Consider the following 22,089-nt stretch of genomic DNA (forward strand, 5'->3'; position numbering starts at 1 on the left):
AAAAAGTGTAATACACAGCCTCCACCAACGTCAAAAACTATAAAATATACCCTCACCCCCGACTGTTGGTGTTGGAGCTCGGAGCTGTTAAAATGGCTGACAAGGAGGATAAAATTGATATTTCATACAAATACAAATGATGAAATAAATTTTAAAAAAAATATTAACTTTGACGAGGGTATCAGAAAACAATTTTGAAAATATTTCAACAATTTCTTAACAGGGCTTACAAATTACATTGTCAAACCCTAAATCTCCATTCATTCAATCTCTTCATATCATTATATGCCTGATTCGTGAGAAAGAGCCAGAATGAATACTTGGTATGTGAAAACCCATTTTTCCTTCAAGTAATTCATTAATAAATTTGTTTCGTTGATTGATTTTTGTTGCTGTTAATCTTGATTCGAAACTCATATATTCTTAATTTTGAATCCCTTATTTCACTTAATCCTACTCCATTTTCGAAGCCGACTTAGTTAACTCACTTCTAGTGAAAACCCAGTTTCCATTATTCTTTTTAATTCCTCTAATTGCAGAGCTCCGCTTAGGAAGACACAAAAAAGCGCGTGAAATGGGATGGAGAACGAAGATACAGTTCATTCGCGCCAAATTTGGTTACAAATCACATTGTCAAACCCTAAATCTCCCTTCATTCAATCCTTCATATGCCTGATTCGTGAGAAAGAGCCAGACTGAATACTTGGTATGTAAAACCCATTTTTCCTTCAATTAATTCATTAATAAATTTCTTTTGTTGATTTTTTTTGTTGTTGTTAATCTTGATTCGAAACTCTGATATTTTTAATTTTGAATCCCTAGTTTCGCTTAATCAGACTCCATTTTCGAAACCCACTTAGTGAAGATGGAATAATGTGAACGCCACTGTTTGTTTACACAGTGAAAGATAATATACGATAATTTTTTTTAATTTTTCGTTCATAAGAATATGACAAATAGAACACGCAACAATTGGGGATAGAAACATCAAATAAAACGTATATATACATACAACAATTACTAACGGACAGAGTTTGGTTGGGTTGGCTTATTCATAACTGTCAATCAAGGAGAAGTCAATTGGAAATAAAGTATTAATGTTAATTTAATCCGTTCTTATTGTGATGTTTTGATTGAGTTATTAAATTGATATTAGTCAAATTAATGTTTCCCTTTTTCTTGTTTTGCGACATCGTGTCATATGACTAATTGATGTGAATGAAGAAGGTCAAGTGGCCAGAAATCAGTAATTAAAGACTACAAATTAAATATATATATTTAAGAACATGAATAAGAATAATATTAGTTCAACAATTTATTAGAAGTCAACTAGTTACCAAGTGAAAAACATGAAGCAGTGGTTGGGTTGTTAGTGCCAATCACCATAGGATTAAGTTAACTGGGGCAAGTCAATTAGAAATAAAATATGAATTTAATTATTAATTAATTAACTTAATACATTTAGCATATATATTGTCAATGAATTTATGTGTTAGTTAAATTATGTGAAAATGTAAAACAAGCATCTATTAGAGTTCTGATTACGTATAAGCATCTTTTCCCTTATCCTGTTATATATGATTGGAGAAAAAAAATATTAAAATTTCTAGTGATTGATTCCTAAAACTATTCCAGAACTTTGTTCACAATGAAGGACCATTAAATTACAAAAGCAAAAATAGAATCGTGATCGATTGTCATGACAGAAATATAAAAATACATCTTCATTAGATTTATTCTTAATTTCAATTAAATTACTTCTAGTGGAAACCCAATTTCAAAATTTTTGTTTGCATGTTTGAAAATGTTGAGCCCCATTTCAATTTGATGATTACAGGGACAGAGTTAACAGTAAATAGTGGGCAATGTAGAAGGTATATTAAGAATTTAACAAAATTGTAATGATTTGGAAACTTTTGGATGCAAGGAGAGGTAAATGTGAACCGTTGCTGAGGAATTTCTTGTGTGTGAATTGATGAATTTGTGTCACAACCACACCGGATGTGAATGGCTTATTAGTTGTTTGTTGGGGTCGCCTTTCACTCCAGATGTCAAAGGCATCTTCTAGGAAAGGAGATAATTTGAAATGCTTAGAGATTGATGCAAATACTCAATTATATGATGTCTTGGCTTAGCTCTTTATGTTTTTGTTAATGTCAAGTAATTCTCATCACTCTAAGTTAATGGCTGTTGCTTCTTCTTCCTCTTCTTCTCAAGAAAAGTATGATGTTTTTCTTAGTTTCAGAGGTGAGGATACCGGCAATAATTTTACTAGCCATCTATATGCCGCATTGTGTCAAAAAATGATCAATACATTCATTGATGACGAGCTTAAAAGAGGGGATCAAATTTCTCCATCTCTTTTTAATGCAATTGAACGGTCAAAGATTTCCTTGATCATTTTCTCAAAAGAGTATTCTTCTTTGTTATGGTGCCTTGAAGAACTTGTAAAGATCCTTGAATGCAAGAACAGTTATGGTCAGATTGTAATTCCTGTTTTCTATGGTGTGTACCCGTCAGATGTAGGGAACCAGATTGGGACTTTTGGGGATGCATTTATTAAGCTTGAAAAACGTTTCAAGAGTTCGCAAGAAACATTGCAGAGATGGAGGACTGCTTTGAGAGAAGCTGCCAATCTATCTGGCTTTGATTCAAATGTCATCAGGTAACTGTTAATACTTTTATTTTCTGCTGATTTTTTGTCTTTCATTTAACTTATTTGATTCTTTGTTTCAATTTAGCATTAATCATTGGTTGAACTATTTAATATTTTTTAATTGTGTATCACTCAACGGTCGTCCACATGTGATGTTAAATAGAAATATTGGTACACTTGATGTATGGAAAACTATTGTTTTATATTAAAACTAAGCCATATGTACTCTTAGATTATTACTTTACACAGAGAAAATCGTGTTGTCTGACAAATTGATGTCTTTTTGGTCTCTTTGGGAAAGGAAAAAAAAAATAAAATAAGAACCAATAATATGAAGTTAAAACAAGTGATAAGTTCTTTGGCATTGAGGGTTTGGAGAGAAATGTTAAAGATATAGTGGATGCATGAAAGATATCAAGTTTCAGTGACAATCTTTTAAATTTTTTTGTTTTGGAGGGCTGATCCTGTGTTAATGTTTAAATATGATGTCATTTGATAGCAAACTACTAGTTCAGTTTTTTATGAGGTAGCGTAACTTCTATTGATGTTTTTATTAGGCTATATAATGTTTAGTAAGTGGACTCAAACATTCAAGTCAATTTACTTATTTAGGAAATCATTACTTGTTAAATCTTGTAACAACTCTTTCTAGCGTTGAATGTTTCTCATACTCTATTAAACTTTGTTATCTTCATATATGTATTACTTTTAGCCATGCATTTTCAGTTTTAAAAATGCATTTTAACCTTGTTATCTGCCTGTATGATTTATGGGTGAAGAATTAAACATGTCCTATATGATTTAATTGGTTTATCAGGATTTTTAATAATGCTCCATGAAAATCTCCCAATTATTATTAATATTTTTAAACTTCGGAGAAGCCTAATTAATAAATTTCACGTAAATATGACTTTTGTTCCAAAAAGAAAATGATTATACAATAATCTCAAGTCATAATGCAGGGAATGATCTTGCAATGTTTTTCACTTGTAGAAATAATGTAGGGCTAGGCCATTATTGTTTATATTGTTATTATTGATGTAAGATGTTAATTGTATTTTACAGTTTTCCAAATTTGTTACTGAATGGAACTGACACAGGCTTGCGGTCCTAAAAGAAGCGAGTAACACTTGAGTGAAACTTGGAGGTTGAAATCTTCTTATACAAAAGGTAATTTAAGTTCAAACCCATGAGCTTATTATAGTAGGTTGGAACAAGTTGATAAGATAACCTTTTACATCCCCATATCCCTTAAATGGTAAAATGTAAAAAAATGACTCATGCAAATTCTGCGCAGCATGTTTCTTGTTGCTTTGGTAGGAAACCCTCCAAGAGGAAATTTAAGGCTTTGCACTCCATCATTTATGGGGTTTCTTATTTGCCTGATCTTGAAGATATGCCAAATCTTGGAACTCTCTGTGGTATTCTGTATAGTTGTGGTGGTGTCCTGCATAATAGTTCAATGGTTTCAAGGTAAAGTTTACTTTTTGTTGCCTTCTGAAGCTAGCTTTCTGCAATTTATATTGGTCATTATATTTGGTTTGTCTTGTTTTGCATTACTATATATTTGGGTGACTCCATGCCATGCCCTCTATGTTCTACAATTTGAAGTGCTATTATTACTTGATATCAAGCATTCATCTGGTGAAGGCATAGTCTTCATTTTTCTTTCAAATAAAAAACTCATTGCCTCAAAGTGTGAGGGACTTGATAATTTCTCCTCTGATGGGGATAAAAGGCCAAATTGAGGCAGCAGCCCATCCCATGCATATTGTGTTACATCAGGTCGCACAATTCTTTTTATGAATTATTCATTCAATTCCTGAATTGTGTAATTGCCTCTTTCTGATGCTAGTCAGTTTGCAACCAGGTGATGAAAGAAGTTCAAGCTGACCAACAATGGTAGACAATACCACCTGCTTTGTTCAGAATTGCAAAATTGACAGTGATTGTTTCAGTCTTGCTTGGTCTCTGGTGCACACACTAACGATAACCTTTTAGCTGGCCAGTGGACACATATTGTGATGGACGTCATTATGAAATTCTATGGATTTTCTTCCCTGGAATTCAGATCATGTTGCTGAACTATTTAATTAGATATGTTAGATGAAGGCTGCTGCTATATAATCTTTTACTGCCGGATGCTTTCTGTGTTGTGATTCAACATAATTACCATCTAATAGTTGGTGATGTTCGGTTTTCTAGGCAGTGAAATGATGTTGATTGCTCTTTCTACTCTTGTAAGCTGCTACTATTTGGGTACTTGTTTTCTGTGTGAAACTTTGGTTGTTTTTTTTCTGGGCTTTTCCGGATATTTTTGCCTTCTAAGGCTGCTTTGTTTTCTTGTATTTGCTTAATTAGTTTGCTTTCTTTCTTTGGCCATGCTGTGGCTATATAATACCATGTAAAAGTGCATATCACAAGTTTTACGTTTTTGTTTTACAAATTTCATGTTGCTGTGTTATTGCAGCAATCTATTGTAACAAAACCCTGTTATTGATTGTTCTCGTAGAACCTTGGGACCTATCATACTTAGGGGTGTTAAAAAAAATATAGAAATTGAACCATACCAGATTTCTTGTTATCTAAAAAACCGGTTTGGTTTTGGTTCAAAGAAATACAAAAACCAATTTTTTCATTCGGTTACCAGTTTATGAGAATATGGAAATTGATTAACCAAAATTGGTTTTATAAACTGGTTTATTATAAAAATATTAAATTAAAATATAAAATAAAAAAATCTATTTTATTATAAAAATATTAAATTAAAACTGGTTCAGAATTGGTTTTTTGGTGTTTAAAACCAGTTTTTTCCTTAACTGGTTCAGTTTAGGAAAATTTTTGAATCGAAAAATTGGTTCAGTTCACAAAATCGGTTAATCGGTTTTGAACATCCCTAATCATACTATTACCAAACCTGGAAGTTTAAAATGTTTTTCGACTCATCATAAAACGTGATGAGCACGAGACATGGTCAAGTGATGGATCGGAGAGCAGAATCAGTCTGGTGGAATCGCATGACATGATGACTCTCATGTGTGTTTCAGTAGTGAGAAAGGCACTGAAACGACGAGGAAATGGGGTGGAGGAACTGGTCATTGGCGCCAATTTGTATTATTTTTAATCACATTATCAACCTTGAATCTCCATTTGTTCAATTTTTTCAGATGCCTAATCTGTGAGAAACAGCGAGGGTGAAGATTGGATATGTAAAACCCAATTTACTGTTATTGGCTTTAATCAATTAATTCTTTATTTATTTTTGATTGATTTTTGCCGCTGTTACTATTTGATGAAATATGGAATGTTGAGGATATCTATGCTAGAATCAAGCAGTCATTGATTTGCAAATTATTTGATTGATTATTGTAATATTTTGTAATTAAAAGTTTATTGTATTTCCTTAACAGTATTATTTCCTTTCCTTTACTATATTTAAAGCCACTGTATAAATTGGCTTATGTACATGTTACAAAACACACAATATACAAATACAATTCTCTCTCTCTGCTTGATATTCTTTGCTCTTCATTTCTGCCCTTTTATCAAGCTTTCTTGTAGGCATTCTTCGGCAACATTCTGCCTCTTTTGCCACCTTCAATCTCAAACTCTGACATGGTATCAGAGCAAACCTTTGCTTCCGCTACAATCATCTCTTAGCCATTGTTTCTGTAAACCTGCAAAACAAGGCAACCAAATTAGTTTTTCCAACCATCACAAATGGACCCAACCAAATTCACAATTGAACCAGAATCAGCATCCACAGCCACAAATGAAGGCCCACACAACCAAACTCCACCAGGCCCAAACAACAACCGGGATCCAATTTCTCCACCAGAACCCAACCAACAACCCGGATCCAGTTTCCAACCCGGCCCATTCCCATTCGGGTTTATGGGTCAAAACCCTAACCCAACGGGTCAAAATCCCTACCCGGTTTTCCAAATCCTACCAGCCTCCACCGGTCTACCAGAACTAGGGGATGCCTTTTTCTCGCCGGTTTTCAATGGATCTGAACTCATGCTCGTCAAACAGCCGTTGGCCAGATCTCACAATTACACCACTTGGGCCAGAGATTTCCGTCGCGCTCTGGTAACCAAAAACAAGGAAGGGTTCATCGATGGAACCCTTCCCCATCCCATTGAACAGCATCTGATCCAACACTGGATTCGATACAACACCCTCGTTCGTGCTTGCATCAGCAACTCCCTGACCCAGGAGATTGCTGCCGGCTTGCCTCAAACAAAAAACGCCCATGAAATGTGGACAAACATTCGAGAGATGTACGACCAACTTGATCTCGCAAAGATTTTCACTTTGCGTAAAAATCTTCTTGAAATCAAACAACACAACTTGCCAGTCATAGTTTATTTCAATCGCCTTTCGGTGATTCGGAACGAGCTCGATGCTGTTGAAGAACCGATTGAAGGCCCTTCCGCGATTCTTCACCAGATCAAACACCTGAAAGACCAAAACAGGTTAACACAACTCTTAATTGGTTTAAATGACAGTTTTTTGGCTTTTCGAATGCAGATGTTGGCTACATCCCCTGCGCCATCTCTCCGACGCACCTACCAACTGGCCGTACAAGACGAAAGCCAGAGATCGGCTTCGTCTGAACCCCAATCTAGTACTGAAGCGGCTGCCTTCGCTGTCAATTCCCAACGGCGGCAGAGTGGACTCTCTAAAACGAAGACTGGAAATGATAAAGGAGGCTAGGGCAAAGTGATGGTGAAAATAATAATTTATATGGAGGAGTTAGTGGCCCAGATTTGACCTCCTCATCCAACGGCTCACATTTAACTGGGCTTAATAACCGTTTGGGCCAAAATTTGGTCACTAGCCCAAGTTCCAAAAATAATCACATTTTTACTGGTGGCCCAAATTCCGACAATAACCTAGTCCACTCCACAAATTTTAACTCCTCGCATGGGCCATTCAAGTTCAACAAAAATTGTTATTGTGATTTTTGCAAGAGGAGAAACCACTCAAGAGACACTTGTTGGAAACTACATGGCTGCAACCAAAATCAAAGGTCTAGATCTGCCACTGCCAATCAAGTAAGTCACCCTGTCAATTCTGAGAGTAACGCTACAGTTCCCATTTTAGCCAAGAGCAATATCGTCAGATTCTGCAACTGTTAAATCAAAGTTTGCAGACCAATACCACATCCTATGCAGGTATATCCTTTTGTTCCAATATTACAAAAGAAAATTTTTGGATAATTGATTTAGGGGCCAGTGACCACATCGTTTGCGATCCCAAACATTTTTCCCACACATTACCCATGCCCCATACATCAGTCCGCATGCCAAATGGTACACATGCACCTGCCACCCAATTAGGAACTGTTCATCTTAATAAACATTTAATTCTTCATAATGTCTTGTTTGTTCCTGCTTTCCGTTTCAATCTCATATCTGTTTCAAAACTTTGTCAAGATAATGTCTGTATCTTAACATTTTTTCCTAACAAGTGTGAATTTCAAGACTGTTTGACTGGGAAACTAATGGGCTTGGGTAAAGTTCACCAAGGCCTTTATTATTGGATAGGAGATTCTGATGCTAAAAATTCAATGTCTTGTATTTCTGAAAATAAAAGTTCTTTTAATACAAACATTAATAAAACTTCTTTTATTTTGCATCAACGTCTAGGTCATAGTGCATCTATTCCACAACCCCATTGTCCTATTTGTCCCCTTGCAAAACAGTCCCGCGCAAAATTTCCCAAACACACGCCTTCCACAAACCGTAAATTTTCCTTAGTTCATATGGACATATGAGGTCCATATCACACAGCTAATCACGATGGCTCTAGATATTTTCTTACCATCGCAGATGATTACTCTCGAGGAACTTGGGTCTACCTCATGCACTCTAAAACCCAGACACTCACTCATATCAAACATTTTTTATCCATGGTCAAAACCCAATTTGATGTTTCAGTTTAACGAGTCCGGACATATAATGCTAGGGAATTTTTCAACACCCAATGTTCAGAAATTTTTTCCTCTCTTGGTATTATCCATGAAAGCTCCTGTGTCTATACCCCTCAACAGAATGGCATAGTTGAACGAAAACATCGACATCTTTTAGAGGTCGCCCGTGCCCTTAAATACCAAGCCAACATCCCTACTACCATTTGGGGCGAATGTGTGGTCACGACCACCTACCTGATCAATAGGATGCCGAGTCGGACTCTAGATGGCAAGACACCTTATGAAGTTCTTTTTGGTAAACCACCTATTGCTGATCATCTCAGAGTATTTGGGTGTTTGTGCTACTCTACAAATTTAAGGGGACATGATAAATTTTCTCCTCGGGCAATTTCATGTGTTTTTATAGGTTATCCAATGCATCAGAAAGGTTATCGACTATATGATATTGCCACAGGGAAATTCCTAGTTTCTAGGGATCTGGTTTTTCATGAAGATTTGTTTCCTTTTTTAGACAGGTCCCCCTCTAATGACTCCCCGCAGTTGACTTATCCAGCCCTTATTATACACTGCATCCCATTCAAGACATGGGACCCTCCAAGACAACCTCTGAACCAGTTTCTGCAGAGACACAACTTCCTGGTCCTTTTGCTGATTCATCTCCAGAGAACCAGCTTCCCGATCCACCTCCACTGGAAAATACCCCCATTATTCCTGTTTCTCCTCAGAGACATTCCACAAGGGTCACTCGCCCACCTGTTTGGACAAAAGATTATGTTTGTCCTACCATCCCGACTACCACAGGTACTACTTACCCTATTTCCAACTATGTTACTTATGATTGACTGTCCCCTACCAACAGGATTTGTATCAGTCAGATTTCATCAAACTAGGAACCCTCTTGTTACTCTGAAGCTGTTTCGCATTCACATTGGCGTCAGGCCATGGTTGATGAACTCAGTGCTCTCTCTCAGAATCATACATGGGAGCTTGTTCCTCGTCCTTCTCACAGGAAACCCATTGGTTGCAAATGGGTTTACAAGATCAAGCATTGTGCTGATGGTTCCATTGAGCGTTACAAGGCTCGTCTCGTTGCTAAAAGTTTCACCCAGAGAGAATGTTTTGATTACCAAGACACCTTTTCTCTAGTGGCTAAACATGTCACTGTTCGGACCTTCTTGTCCATTGCTGCCATTCGTAATTGGTCCCTTCATCAAATGGATGTCCATAATGCCTTTCTCCATGGAGATCTTCATGAAGAAATTTATATGAACCTTCCTCTCGGACTTCGTAGATAGGAGGAGAATATGGTATGTTATCTACGCAAGTCCTTATATGGGTTGAAGCAAGCATCACGTCAATGGAACGCAAAATTCACAGAGGCTCTAACTAACATGGGATTCACTCAATCCAAGCATGACTACTCTCTCTTCACATGGCACAAAGGTACTACTGTCATTGCTCTTATTATTTATGTTGATGATATTTTAATCACTGGAAACAATGAGAGTGGCATTCGCACCCTAAAAGAGCATCTCAATAAGCATTTCCGTATAAAAGACCTGGGGGAACCAAAATATTTCTTGGGCATTGAGATTGCACGATCTCCGGCAGGTATTTCTCTAAGTCAACGGAAATATGTTTTAGAACTTGTGTCCGAGTTTGGTTTATCAGCTCGCAAACCCAGCATCATTCCTGTGGAACAAAACATCAAACTCACATCACAGCAATATGACCATGACACAGCCTCTTCAGAGAATGATCCTCTGTTACAAGACCCATCTCCTTACCAGAGACTCGTAGGAAGACTCATCTATCTCACGATGACAAGACCTGACATAAGTTATGCAGTCCATATACTAAGTCAGTTCATGCATCGACCCAAACAGTTTCCTATGGATGCAGCAATCAAGGTGCTTAAATATTTAAAAGGATGTCCTAGATTCGGACTTCTCTTACCTCAAGATGGGAATTTCGACATCACAGCATACTGCGATTCAGATTGGGGTACTTGTCCTATGACTAGAAAGTCTCTTACAGGTTTTTGCATTAAAATTGGAGGATCTCTTATATTATGGAAAACAAAAAGGCAATCAACAATATCGCTTTCTTTAGCTGAAGCAGAATATAGAGCAATGGCAAAAACAACTTGTGAGATTGTCTGGATTCTTAGATTAGTCAAAGACTTGGGAGTAAAAACAGGAAAACATGTCACTCTATATTGCGATAACAAAGCTGCTAATGATATCGCGGCAAATCCAGTTTTCCATGAAAGAACCAAACATATAGAGATTGACTGTCATTTCGTCAGGGAGAAAATTCAAGAAGGGATTATCAGGACTAGGCACATACGAACATCGGAACAACCAGCAGACATATTCACGAAGCCTTTATGTAGTTGTCAGCATTCTCATTTATTACACAAGCTTAGGGTTTTCGATATCTACAAACCACCAACTTGAGGGGGAGTGATGAAATATGGAATGCTGAGGATATCTATGCTGGAATCAAGCAGTCATTGATTTGCAAATTATTTGATTGATTATTGTAATATTTTGTAATTAAAAGTTTATTGTATTTCCTTTACAGTATTATTTCCTTTCCTTTACTATATTCAAAGCCATTGTATAAATTGGCTTATGTACATGTTACAAAACACACAATATACAAATACAATTCTCTCTCTCTGCTTGATATTCTTTGGTCTTCATTTCTGCCTTTTTATCAAGCTTTCTTGTAGGCATTCTTCGGCAACATTCTGCCTCTTTTGCCACCTTCAATCTCAAACTTTGACACTATTGGTTTCGTATTGTAAGATTCAAATTTCATTGCTAGTGGGTGGGATATGGTTGCAGGGAGGTGGCAAATTGATTTATGCAATGACCAAATTACCCCTAAAACTGAGTTTCCACAAAATTAATAAAAGTATCTTTATTTTTAAATAACTTAACGCAAAAAAATTCAATAAAATTACCTACAACATAAAGTTTTTAAAAACAATTTAAAAGGCCAAAAATTAATATAAATTTTAAGAAATTTTTGAACTTGGTTTTTTTATTATTTTTCCCCTTTTTTTTAATGAATTTAACGTAATTTTAAGGCTTTTGGGTTTTTTTAATGATTATATATATATTTTTTTATTAATTTAACATAATTTTTAGGCTTTTCTTTTGAATTTTTTTAAAAAAATTTAGGGTAATATTATCATTTAGTGTTCAAAATCAATGAACAGTTAGATTTAACGGAAAAAACTAACAGCAGGGAGGTGGTTGAATAATTCGCATAACATAGGGACCAACTTGTCAATTTTGAAAACCACAAGGAAGGTAATTGGTTTAAACCCTCATTTTTAATTAGACAATCTCACAACCATAATGTTATAATTTAGTTTTAGATTTAATAAAATTCACCTTGAGGTCTCTTGAAATTTCCTCATAAGGTATTTGTAATAACAATTTTTCTGTTGTCATCATCGGTTAGAGCTTTTGGTGTTTAATTTAGCGGGATTAATGGTAATATGTGTTACTTAGGTGATAAAAACTATATTAAAACACTAATAATAGGAGGTAAATTGTTATTTTAGATACTTAAAGGTGAACATATTCATTCAAGAAAAACTTGGGGAGAAATTATATTAAATTACACAGACGTCCTCTCAAGTTTTAACATTTCACAAGCGTATACAAAATATTATTAATTTAACACCAATATTCCACTCCTTTAACTTCCGTTGGCGGTATGTCAGGGTTATTCCCATTACAGCCTCTCAAATACATAAAACCAAAGGTAACCCCCTGATTAGCTACTTACACCCCTTATCATCAAAATTTATGGAACATAAAGTCAAGATTTATGATGTTGGTGATGTTTGGACTTATGGGTAGTTAAACGATGCTGATTACTCTTTAATACTAGTGTAAGCTGTCATTGTTTTTAGGTTCTATTATTAATTTTTCCAAATAAGAGTTTGTTAGAGTTGGTTTTATTTAAAGTCGATTTGATATTGTTTTTTAGGGATGAATGATTATAGAAGCTCAAATTATAGTTTGGAAAATAAAGGAAGACACATATGCCAATGATTCCACAAAGAAATTGAATCAATTTTTTTCTTTTTACAAATTGGTGAATAAAAAGAAAGTATTTAAGCTCTTTTCTGGGTTATTTGGGTTAACGGTCAAGAGAGAGGGCAGGGGGTCTCCATTGCAATTTTGGATGTTCAACTCAAATATTTTTAATATATCATAAGACGTGAAGCAGAACATAGCAATATATTTTTTATTTAATTTGTTGTTTTAATTGATTTTTGTTGGCATAGTGTAAAATTCTTAAATTTTTAGTTTTTAATTAACTGAATCCGACCAATGTTTAGATACCCGCATAGATAAATCAATGAATGAATTGCCCGCATAGATAAATCAATGAATGAATATGGTACTTGTATGGATAGGCCTTGTAAGATTAATGGTTGGTGAGAGGAAAAGGAACTATTCTAGCGATCAATAGTTTAAATAAAAATTACACCTAAGGTGTGTTTGATTCAGAGAATGTTGTATTATTAGAATGTTATATTAATTGAAAGATAGATTATCTTGAAGATTATTGAGAATATTTAGGAAAATGTGTTTGGTTAGATTGGAATAAATTGGTGGGTATGTTATATTGATATGTTTGGTTGGAAGGTGAATGAGTGGGCACGTTATATAGATTGCTAAATTGTCTCCTTTTAAATTATTGATATAACATTAATTTTGTTATTATTTTTTAATTATTTCTTTTAAACCCTTACATATGAAATTTTGCTAAAGCACTCTAGCCATGTAAAACTTTAATTTTAGCAAAATCACCCCCACCTATCCCAAGCCATTGCCGGTATCTGGCCACCACTGTCGACACCGTTGATAGTCACTGGAATGGTGCACAACCGATCAGATATGGCCAGTCGTGCACTGATAAGGTCGTTTCACTGCCAAGGATGTGGTCGTAAAACGACCATAGATCTTGGCATGAAAAGGCTAGATCTTTAGCCATGATCTGGCTGTTTCTGACCAGATTGAAGGTTGGAAATAGCCAGGTCATTGTAGACCTGGCCGTTTCTAGCCTTTGATCTAGCCGAAAATAGTTGGATCAACACATAGCCGGCCAGATCCTACAGATCATGTGTCGATATGGTGACTGCTGCCATCGGCCGGTGGTGGTCTTAGGTGGTTAGGGGTATTTTTTTAACTTTTAAAATTTTTTCTGGCCAAGATGTTTTAGCTAAATTCTCAAATGTAGGGGATTTGGGTAATAATTATTTGGTAGACATTTGAGGGTAATTCTGTCTGAAATAATATTTAATTAAAGGCAAAATAGGTATAAAAATTAAATTACCTCGATAATTTTTTAATAACACCCCTTGACAAGGTAATCTGATTATTAACTATATTATCAATAATAAATACTATTTACAATAAAAGATTATCATAATATTTTATTAGTTGTAATCCAAATAAAAAAAATCTCGAAAATTAAGTGTGGATTATCGGAATAATCGTAAATGACCCCATCCAAACGCATCCCTAAAGTATAATAGATGATAGGCATATGAATATTAAGTTAGTGTAATAAACGCATCCCAATGTTAACGGCCCAATCAGCCAAGAAAAATAAGAAAAAGGGCGGCATCTTCCGAGGAAAATGATGAAATTAGAAATGTAGAGAAAGAGCCTATTTATTGCTCATTCAGATTACAGACGAAGGCAATAACGCATCTTCCAAGAGAAAAAGATATTACAATCAGTAATATTTTATTATTTATAAACTAGAAAATCTTAGTAATATTTTATTATTTATAAATTAAACATAAAAATCTTAAAAATTAAATAAAGATTAATCAGTAATATTTTATTATTTATAAACCAAACAAAAAAATTCTTGAAAATTAAATAAAAATTATGACACGAATCTTAAATGACCCCCATCTAAACGCATCCCCAAAGTATTAACAGATGATAAGCATATGAATATTAAGGAGTGTAATAAACGCATCCCAATGTTCACGGTCCAATAAGTCAAGACAAATAAGAAAAAGAGGAGCATCTTATGAGGAAAATGATGAAATTAGAGACGTAGAGAAAGAGCTCATTAATTGCTCATTCTGATTGCATTTCTCAGTCAAGTCAAAAAGTGACAAAACACAGTAATGCATCTTCGAAGAGAAAAAGATATGGTAAACAGTATACTAACAGATTGTGGAAGATAAAATCAATTATATGTAAAAGCCATTTTTCCTTTCAATTAATTCATTAATAAGTTCATCTTGATCCGATTCAAAATTTCCGAAACCCACCTGATTAAATCACTTCTATTGAAAACCCAGTTTCAAAATTTTTATTTAATTGATGCAATTGGCCGGTAATTCACCAATCTAGCGATTAATAATAACCAAAGAAATGGTCATCGTTGACGGTCAATGACGACCAAATCTTAGCCATCGTTAACCCACAACGACGACCATATCTTTGGTTATCGTTGATGGTCAAATCTGACCTTTTGTGGTCGTTGACGGTCAGATTTGTGGTAGATTTGGCAGAAAAAAGTCATATCGACTCACAATCAGTTAGATCCGACTGGTCTACATCGTAATGCCATTTTCTTGCTAGATTCTGATAGTGGTAGCCAAAATCTAGTACTACAGATGAGTGTGGGTATTTTTGTTATTTATAAAATTTATATATATTGAGGTGTTTAGTTAAATTAGTAAATTCAGAAGTTTTTTATTAATTTTTAAATTTTATCTTGTAATACTTGTCTTATTTAATTACCTAATATTGTTTTTAAAATTTTACCTAAAATAACAAAACAAATTGAACCTAATATATTAAAAATTAATCCCATCTAGACTACCCAGCTCATGTATGATCAAAATATTAAACACTTCAGAATTAAAGCAGATGATAAGGATGAAAATATTAAATTATTGTAAAAATCACATCACCGCCCAATATATCTATGTCAAAAAGGAAAAAGGCAGGGTGTTTTCCATGAAAAGAGATGGGAGTAAAATAGAAGGCAGGGCATCTTCATGGAAACGGCTTAACGACATCAAAGGGATGATTTACAGGCTGTTTTTTTTTTCTTTCTTTTGGTCTTATGTATATTTATCGTATATAATCAAAAAGCTAAATTATTTTGTTGTTATTTGAACACAAAAAATTTTAAATTAATAACAAACTCTTTTTGCCAATAATACTCATATCAAATTTATGAAAATTCTGATAAAATAAACTTCTAATAATGGTTTAAACTCTAATAATTGGGCTTTTTAGCAAGATTGCATTTAAGATCATCATAAATATTTTTTGAATGATATTTGATTGATAATTTCTTTATTTTTTTCAAATTAAAATAGGGTGGTGATTTTAAACTTTTAGCCTGTATAATCACTCTTGGATCTCATAAAATGTTAAGAATTTTAGAGTTAATGAATTCACCTGGGTTTTATTCAATATCAAAATCTCTCGAGGTTTCAAAAATAACACAAATCTATTTATTGTTAGAACTTAATTATAAGTTAATAGATATTAACTTGATAATCATCTATTTTAACCTCTAAAGCTTAAGGATTCATAGATAATAACAGAATTTTTGTTATTTCTAAAACCACAAAAAAATTAGTATTATTAGCTGTAATTTTTATTAGCTTCCCACTTGCACTTATGATTTTATAAATCCTTGTTTTAGTTGAATTTGTGTCAGAATCACACCAGATGTGAATGGCTTATTGGTTGTTTTTGGGGTTGCAATTATGCGACTAGTCAAAAAGGAAATAGAAAAAAGACAAAGGCATCTTCTTGAAAAGGAGATAAAGTTTAGATGCTTAGATATGGAAAGACTCAATCATATGATGTCCTGGTTTAGCTCTTTATGTTTTTGTTAATGTCAAGTAATTCTCATCACTGGAACTTAATGGCTGTTGCTTCTTCTTCTGCTTCTCCTCAAGAAAAGTATGATGTTTTCCTTAGTTTTAGAGGAGCGGATACCCGCAATAAATTTACTAGCCATATGTATGCTGCGTTGTGTCAAAAAAACATCAATACATTCATTGATGACAAAGAACTTAAAAGAGGGGATCAAATTTCTCCATCTCTTTTGAATGCAATTGAGCAATCAAAGATTTCGTTGATCATTTTCTCGGAAGGGTATGCTTCTTCGAGATGGTGCCTTGAAGAACTTGAAAAGATTCTTGAATGCAAGAACAGTTATGGTCAGATTGTAATCCCGGTTTTCTATGGTGTATATCCATCAGATGTAAGGAAGCAGATTGAGACTTTTGGGGATGCTTTTACTGAGCTTTTCAAGGGTAGGCAAGAAATGTTACAGAGATGGAGGACTGCTCTGAGAGAAGCTGCCAATCTTTCTGGATTTGATTCAAATGTCATCAAGTAACTATTAATAGCTATTATTATGTCTTTTGCATGCATATTACTTTTACTTTCTACTCATTTTTTTTGTTTTTTAATTTGACTTATTTTCTCAGAAGAAACAACGATAATATTATTGATTGAACATATAATTACAAAAAAGTGAACAAACTGTGCACAATCATATTATTAAATTCATAGATTGGATTCTCCGTTTTTATTAAATTTGCATTAATCATTGGTTGAACTATTTAATATTTTGTTTATTATATATAAGGTAGATTATTGTTTTAGACTGAGGAAATGTTCGTATGCACAAAATCAGAGTCTTTTTGATCTCCTTGGAAAGAAAAAGATAACGAGAACCAATAATTTGAAGTTAAGAAAGAATGGAAACATGAAAAGATATTGATTTTCATGACAATCTTGTAAGTTTATTCTTTTTTCTTTTCTTTCTTTCTTTTTTATTTTTTTATTTTTAATGGGAGGGCTAACCTAGGCGATATTCTAGTAATTCTACCCTGTGTTACTATTTAAATATGATGTCATTTGATGGCAAATTACTAATTCGTTTTTCCATTAAGCTATATTTTTATTTAATTGATGTAATTTGAGCTTGAAATTCATTATTCGGGAGATCTCATCGAGTAGCATAACTTTTATTGTTTCTTTTTCCATTGAGATATGGCATGTTTATAAGTACTTCCAAGTAATTAATATATTGTTAAGGAATATGCAAAGGTTCAAACTCGATTTGATCTCAAAATTTTGGTGCCATTGGTCTCATGCCCGAGGATGGAATATCTGCACTCCTTTGCTTTTATTACCTTCATTGAGATTCATTTATTGGAATATGCATCTAATTTGAATTTTGTTCCTTTTTTGTCTTTGTTTCTTTTTGTATTTGGTAGGTCTGAGTCTACACTTGTACAGAAAGTTGTCGACGATATTTTGGAGAAATTGAATGAGGACTTTCCTTTAATTGAAAACAAGAACCTAGTTGGAGTAGATTCTAGAATCGAGTATATTGAACGACTATTATGCACTAGTGTTCAGAAGATAGGAATTTGGGGTATTGGTGGAATAGGTAAGACCACTCTTGCTAAAGCTGTATTCAATAAAATCTCTGGACATTTTGAAAGCTATTACTTTGTTGAAAATATAAGAGAAGAATCAGAGAGTAGCAAGGGACTGGCTGATTTGCACCAACAACTTATTTTTGCAATTTTAAAGGATAAACATGCCAATATAGGATCCAACTTCACCAAAAGAAGGCTTGCCTGCAAGAAAGTTCTCATTGTTTTTGACGATGTGACAAATTCGAAGCAAATAGAATCTTTGATTGGACAATTCGAGTTTGGTTCAGGAAGTCGATTCATGATAACGGCAAGGGATAAACGAGTATTAGAAAATTGTGACGTGGATGGCATATATGAGACTAAAATATTATCTGATGATGCAGCTCACCAATTGTTTAGTCGACATGCCTTTAGACAAGAGTGTCCACCAGAAGAATTTAGGAAGCTAGCTCAAAGGGTGTTGTCATATGCTAAAGGTGTTCCACTTGCTCTTGAAGTTTTGGGTTCCTCTCTATATAAGAGGACAAAGAAAGAATGGGAAAGCTATATAAAAAGATTAAGCAGAATTCCTGATATGAATATCCAAAAGGTATTAAAAGTAAGTTATGATGGGCTAAATGATGAAGAGCAGGAGGTATTTTTGGATATTGCTTGTTTCTTTAAAGGGTATGATAGAGATCTTATAGAAGCAATCTTGGATGGCTGTGGCTTCGCCTCACATTATGATATAAATGTTCTTATTGAAAGGTCTCTCATAACTGCATCATCCAACACCATAACAATGCATGATTTACTTCAAGACATGGGTAGAGAAATTATTCGACAAGAATCAATTGATGATCCTGGTAGACGCAGTCGGTTGTGGGATCATGAGGATATCTTGAAAGTATTGATAAAAAATAAGGTGAGAACCGAAGGCTTTAATTTTTTTTATTTCTATTTTATATATGAGATATAATAAAATATTAGCTTGCAGAATATTCATCACAGTTATCATTGGGAACTTACTCAATTGATAAAGTGATTGGGTGGGAATGAGACATGTCTTATATTAACGTATTTTAAAAAGAAATTTGAAAAGATAATGTATTATATGAGAGTTAATTACTTAACAATTTATGTAATTAAGCAATTTCATACTAACTTATCGTCAATATATCTGCTCTTGATTATTAGGGGACTGAAGTAATTCGAAGCATGCGCTTGGATATGTTTAAAGTATCGGAGTCACATTTAAAGCTTGAAGATTTCAAGAACATGCAAAATCTAAAATTCTTGAAAGTTTATGGCTGCAAGCATGATGAGGAGGTGCCTGGTTTGGAAGTCCTTGAATCTGATTCTTGTTTGCTGTGCCTTGACATATTCAAGCCTTATTTTGAACGGTTTTTTTGGAAGTTCTTTGAAAAAAATAGCTCCGAGCATGAAAAGAAGTTGCATGGTTTCGAAGTACTTAAATCTACTTTCCATGAGCTACGGTACCTTCGGTGGGATGGATATGCTGCCAACTTATTGCCACCAAAATTTAATCCAAGGAACCTTGTTGTACTTGACATGCCTTGTAGCAAACTTAAACAACTCTGGAATGATGACCTGGTATATGTTTACTTTTATTTCTCATTTTGTGCTTTAAATTGTAAATATTTGTATGTTATTTATGTTCTTTTAATTCATTTAATTTTTCTTTTTTGTTACAGGAACATAATCTTGTTAATTTGAAACATATTGACCTCCGTTACTCCCAGCATCTACGCAGAATGCCAAATCTCTCACTTTTCCCAAATCTTGAGAGCTTGATTCTTAAAGGTTGTAGAAATATGTGTAACATTTTCTCTTCTACCCACAATCTTGATAAGCTTGTTGTCTTGAATCTACGAGGATGCAAAAACATGGACATGCTTTCAATCAGCCCGCAGTGTAGAACTCTTCGGAAAGTTATTCTCTCTGATTGCTCAAATTTGAAAACAATTTCATATATCCCTTGTGCAGTAGAAGAGTTGGACTTAGATGGAGCTGCAATTGAAGAATTGCCATCACTAGAGCATCTATCTAGACTAGAAAAATTGATTCTTTGGAACTGTTCGGAGCTTAAGAATCTCCCTGAGAGTATTCGCGGGTGTAAATCTCTTAAATATCTTTATCTTTCACATAGTTCAAAACTTGACAGTTTGCCTGAAGGCCTGGGAAATTTAACAGCACTGAAGACACTTTTACTCTTTGGAATTTCTCTAAGAGAAGTACCGCCGTCTATAGCTTGTTTGAACAACCTTGAGACATTCGTTTTTGTGAGATGTACGATTGAGAACCCACTGAGTTTGCTACCGCATGATTCATCTTTCTTGAACAAACTGACGTTCCTAGATCTGTCTGACTCTTGTATCAAAGAGTTACCCAGCAATCTTGGCCAGTTACGCTCTCTGGAACATTTAGAAATAAGAGGAAACAATTTTGAGAGTCTTCCAGGGACTATTAAAGATCTCCCTAACTTGCTAAGGTTTAATTTATCCAATTGCCAGAGACTTAAATCCTTACCGGAGCTTCCACACCAGTTAGCATTTCTAGAAGCAAGTGGCTGCATTTCACTTGAAGAATTATCAAGTGTACCAACTCGTGGCAAAGATGAGTGGGGTAGGGTGAATATTAACTTCAACAATTGTTGCAAACTGAAATTACATGCAAAGGCTCTACTCAATATTCAGAGTGATGCAGTTCTATGGTTTCACAATAAGGTAAGTCTCTCTCCCTCACTTTCTCTCTTTTCATATGATATTAATTTTTTTTTCTTTTAAAAAAATAGTTCTCTGATATTAAGTTATCGATTTCTCAAGAGATGATTTATTGATTAATTGTAGTCAAATCAAATACATAATAAGAGATTTTTATTGATTTATTTTATTAATTTTTAATTATTAAAGCTTTAATATAATACTAAATTTTCTAAGTTCACACGTAATATAATATTAAAAATGATTTTTTATTCAATTTTACTAAAAATTATTAAACACCAATATACAGATTTTTTTTATATTGTATTTTTAACGATATGTGTACTTAACAAATGACAGTCAAGAATACTTTATTGGCCGCAAATAGTCCTACCCTTGACTCTTGTAATGCCCAATGTTTTTAAAACTGGATTGTCCCTTGACCGATTCAAGTTCCATAGTTAGTGTAAAAATAGAGAACATATTTTCTTTTTCCCAGAATAACAGATTTGGAGATTGTGTAATGCTTACTCTCAAATCTTTGTTTACACCCACTTGTTTTATCCGGTACAATCACACCCATATTATGTCTCTCTCCATTTTTACATATATATCAAAGGGAGATTGCAATTTGATGATCTTCTTATACAGGAAAAAGAATCCAACATGTTAGAGGAACAGGATATCGATAGCTTTATAAGTGGTAATCGCTTTATACGTGGTACCATATTTTACCCTGGAAGCGAAATTTCAGATTGGTTTGACTTTATAAGTAGTGAAAATTCTATAAAGCTTCCAATGGATCACCTCAATGATAACGTAATCGGTTTCGCTTTGTGCGTTGTTTTATCATCTCCATGCAAGAGTCAGGCTTTGAAAGACTGTTATCTCAGTGCTAGATTTGATCTGTTTGTTGACGAGAAGCTCGTTTTCCATGCCCCACTCTGTAATGGAGATAAAGACCAGTCTGTTTCAAAATCAGATCTAGATTATGTAATCATAGGATTCCAGTACATAATTTTGTCTGAATTGCATCCACTCAGTTCGAATAGCAAGGGCTTCTTTAAGTTCTCAGTTGATGATAGATCTCTTCCGTACAAGTTGAAAGAGTGTGGAGTCAAATTGTTGTACGTCAAAGATAATGATTTGAGAACAGATGCAAGAGTTGACAGAGACCAGAGATTGAAATCTATAAATGGCTCTGATGATGACTCTATATAAAAAGGCTACAATAAGTGGACTCAAACATTGAATTCAATTTTATTTATTTACTGTGATATTTATTTGTCAAATCTTCGTCTAATGATTTCTTTAA

The 22,089-nt window shown here is 34.1% G+C and overlaps 1 protein-coding gene and 1 pseudogene across 4 annotated transcripts; both read left to right on the top strand.

Annotated features, from left to right (window-relative positions):
- The window catches only part of LOC116121752, a 50,158-nt pseudogene that overhangs the window by 2,451 nt on the left and 25,618 nt on the right, over positions 1-22,089 (top strand).
- LOC116121748 (disease resistance-like protein DSC1) lies at positions 186-22,041 on the top strand. Of its 4 annotated transcripts, XM_031407685.1 has the most exons (7): positions 186-323; positions 540-706; positions 2,240-2,665; positions 17,905-18,976; positions 19,249-19,665; positions 19,767-20,798; positions 21,426-22,041. In XM_031407685.1, the coding sequence occupies exons 3-7, from the start codon at positions 2,304-2,306 to the stop codon at positions 21,993-21,995; spliced, it is 3,453 nt and encodes a 1,150-aa protein (XP_031263545.1). In that variant the 5' UTR covers positions 186-323; positions 540-706; positions 2,240-2,303; the 3' UTR covers positions 21,996-22,041. The 4 variants fall into 4 exon arrangements, with proteins under 4 accessions (XP_031263545.1, XP_031263543.1, XP_031263544.1 ...); XM_031407683.1 differs by lacking the exons at positions 186-323; positions 540-706 and having other exon boundaries at positions 2,054-2,665; XM_031407684.1 differs by lacking the exons at positions 186-323; positions 540-706; positions 2,240-2,665 and adding an exon at positions 16,478-17,014.

Source organism: Pistacia vera, unplaced genomic scaffold (assembly GCF_008641045.1).
Source record: "Pistacia vera cultivar Batoury unplaced genomic scaffold, PisVer_v2 Contig128, whole genome shotgun sequence".
Lineage (NCBI taxonomy): Eukaryota > Viridiplantae > Streptophyta > Magnoliopsida > Sapindales > Anacardiaceae > Pistacia > Pistacia vera.

Bases quoted from the DNA above. Each gene is read 5' to 3' on its own strand.
- LOC116121748 (XM_031407683.1), top strand. From the start codon at position 2,142: ATGTTTTTGTTAATGTCAAGTAATTCTCATCACTCTAAGTTAATGGCT. The intron at 18,977-19,248 runs GTGAGAACCGAA...CTTGATTATTAG, and splicing joins AAGTATTGATAAAAAATAAG to GGGACTGAAGTAATTCGAAG. The intron at 19,666-19,766 runs GTATATGTTTAC...TTTTTGTTACAG, and splicing joins AACTCTGGAATGATGACCTG to GAACATAATCTTGTTAATTT.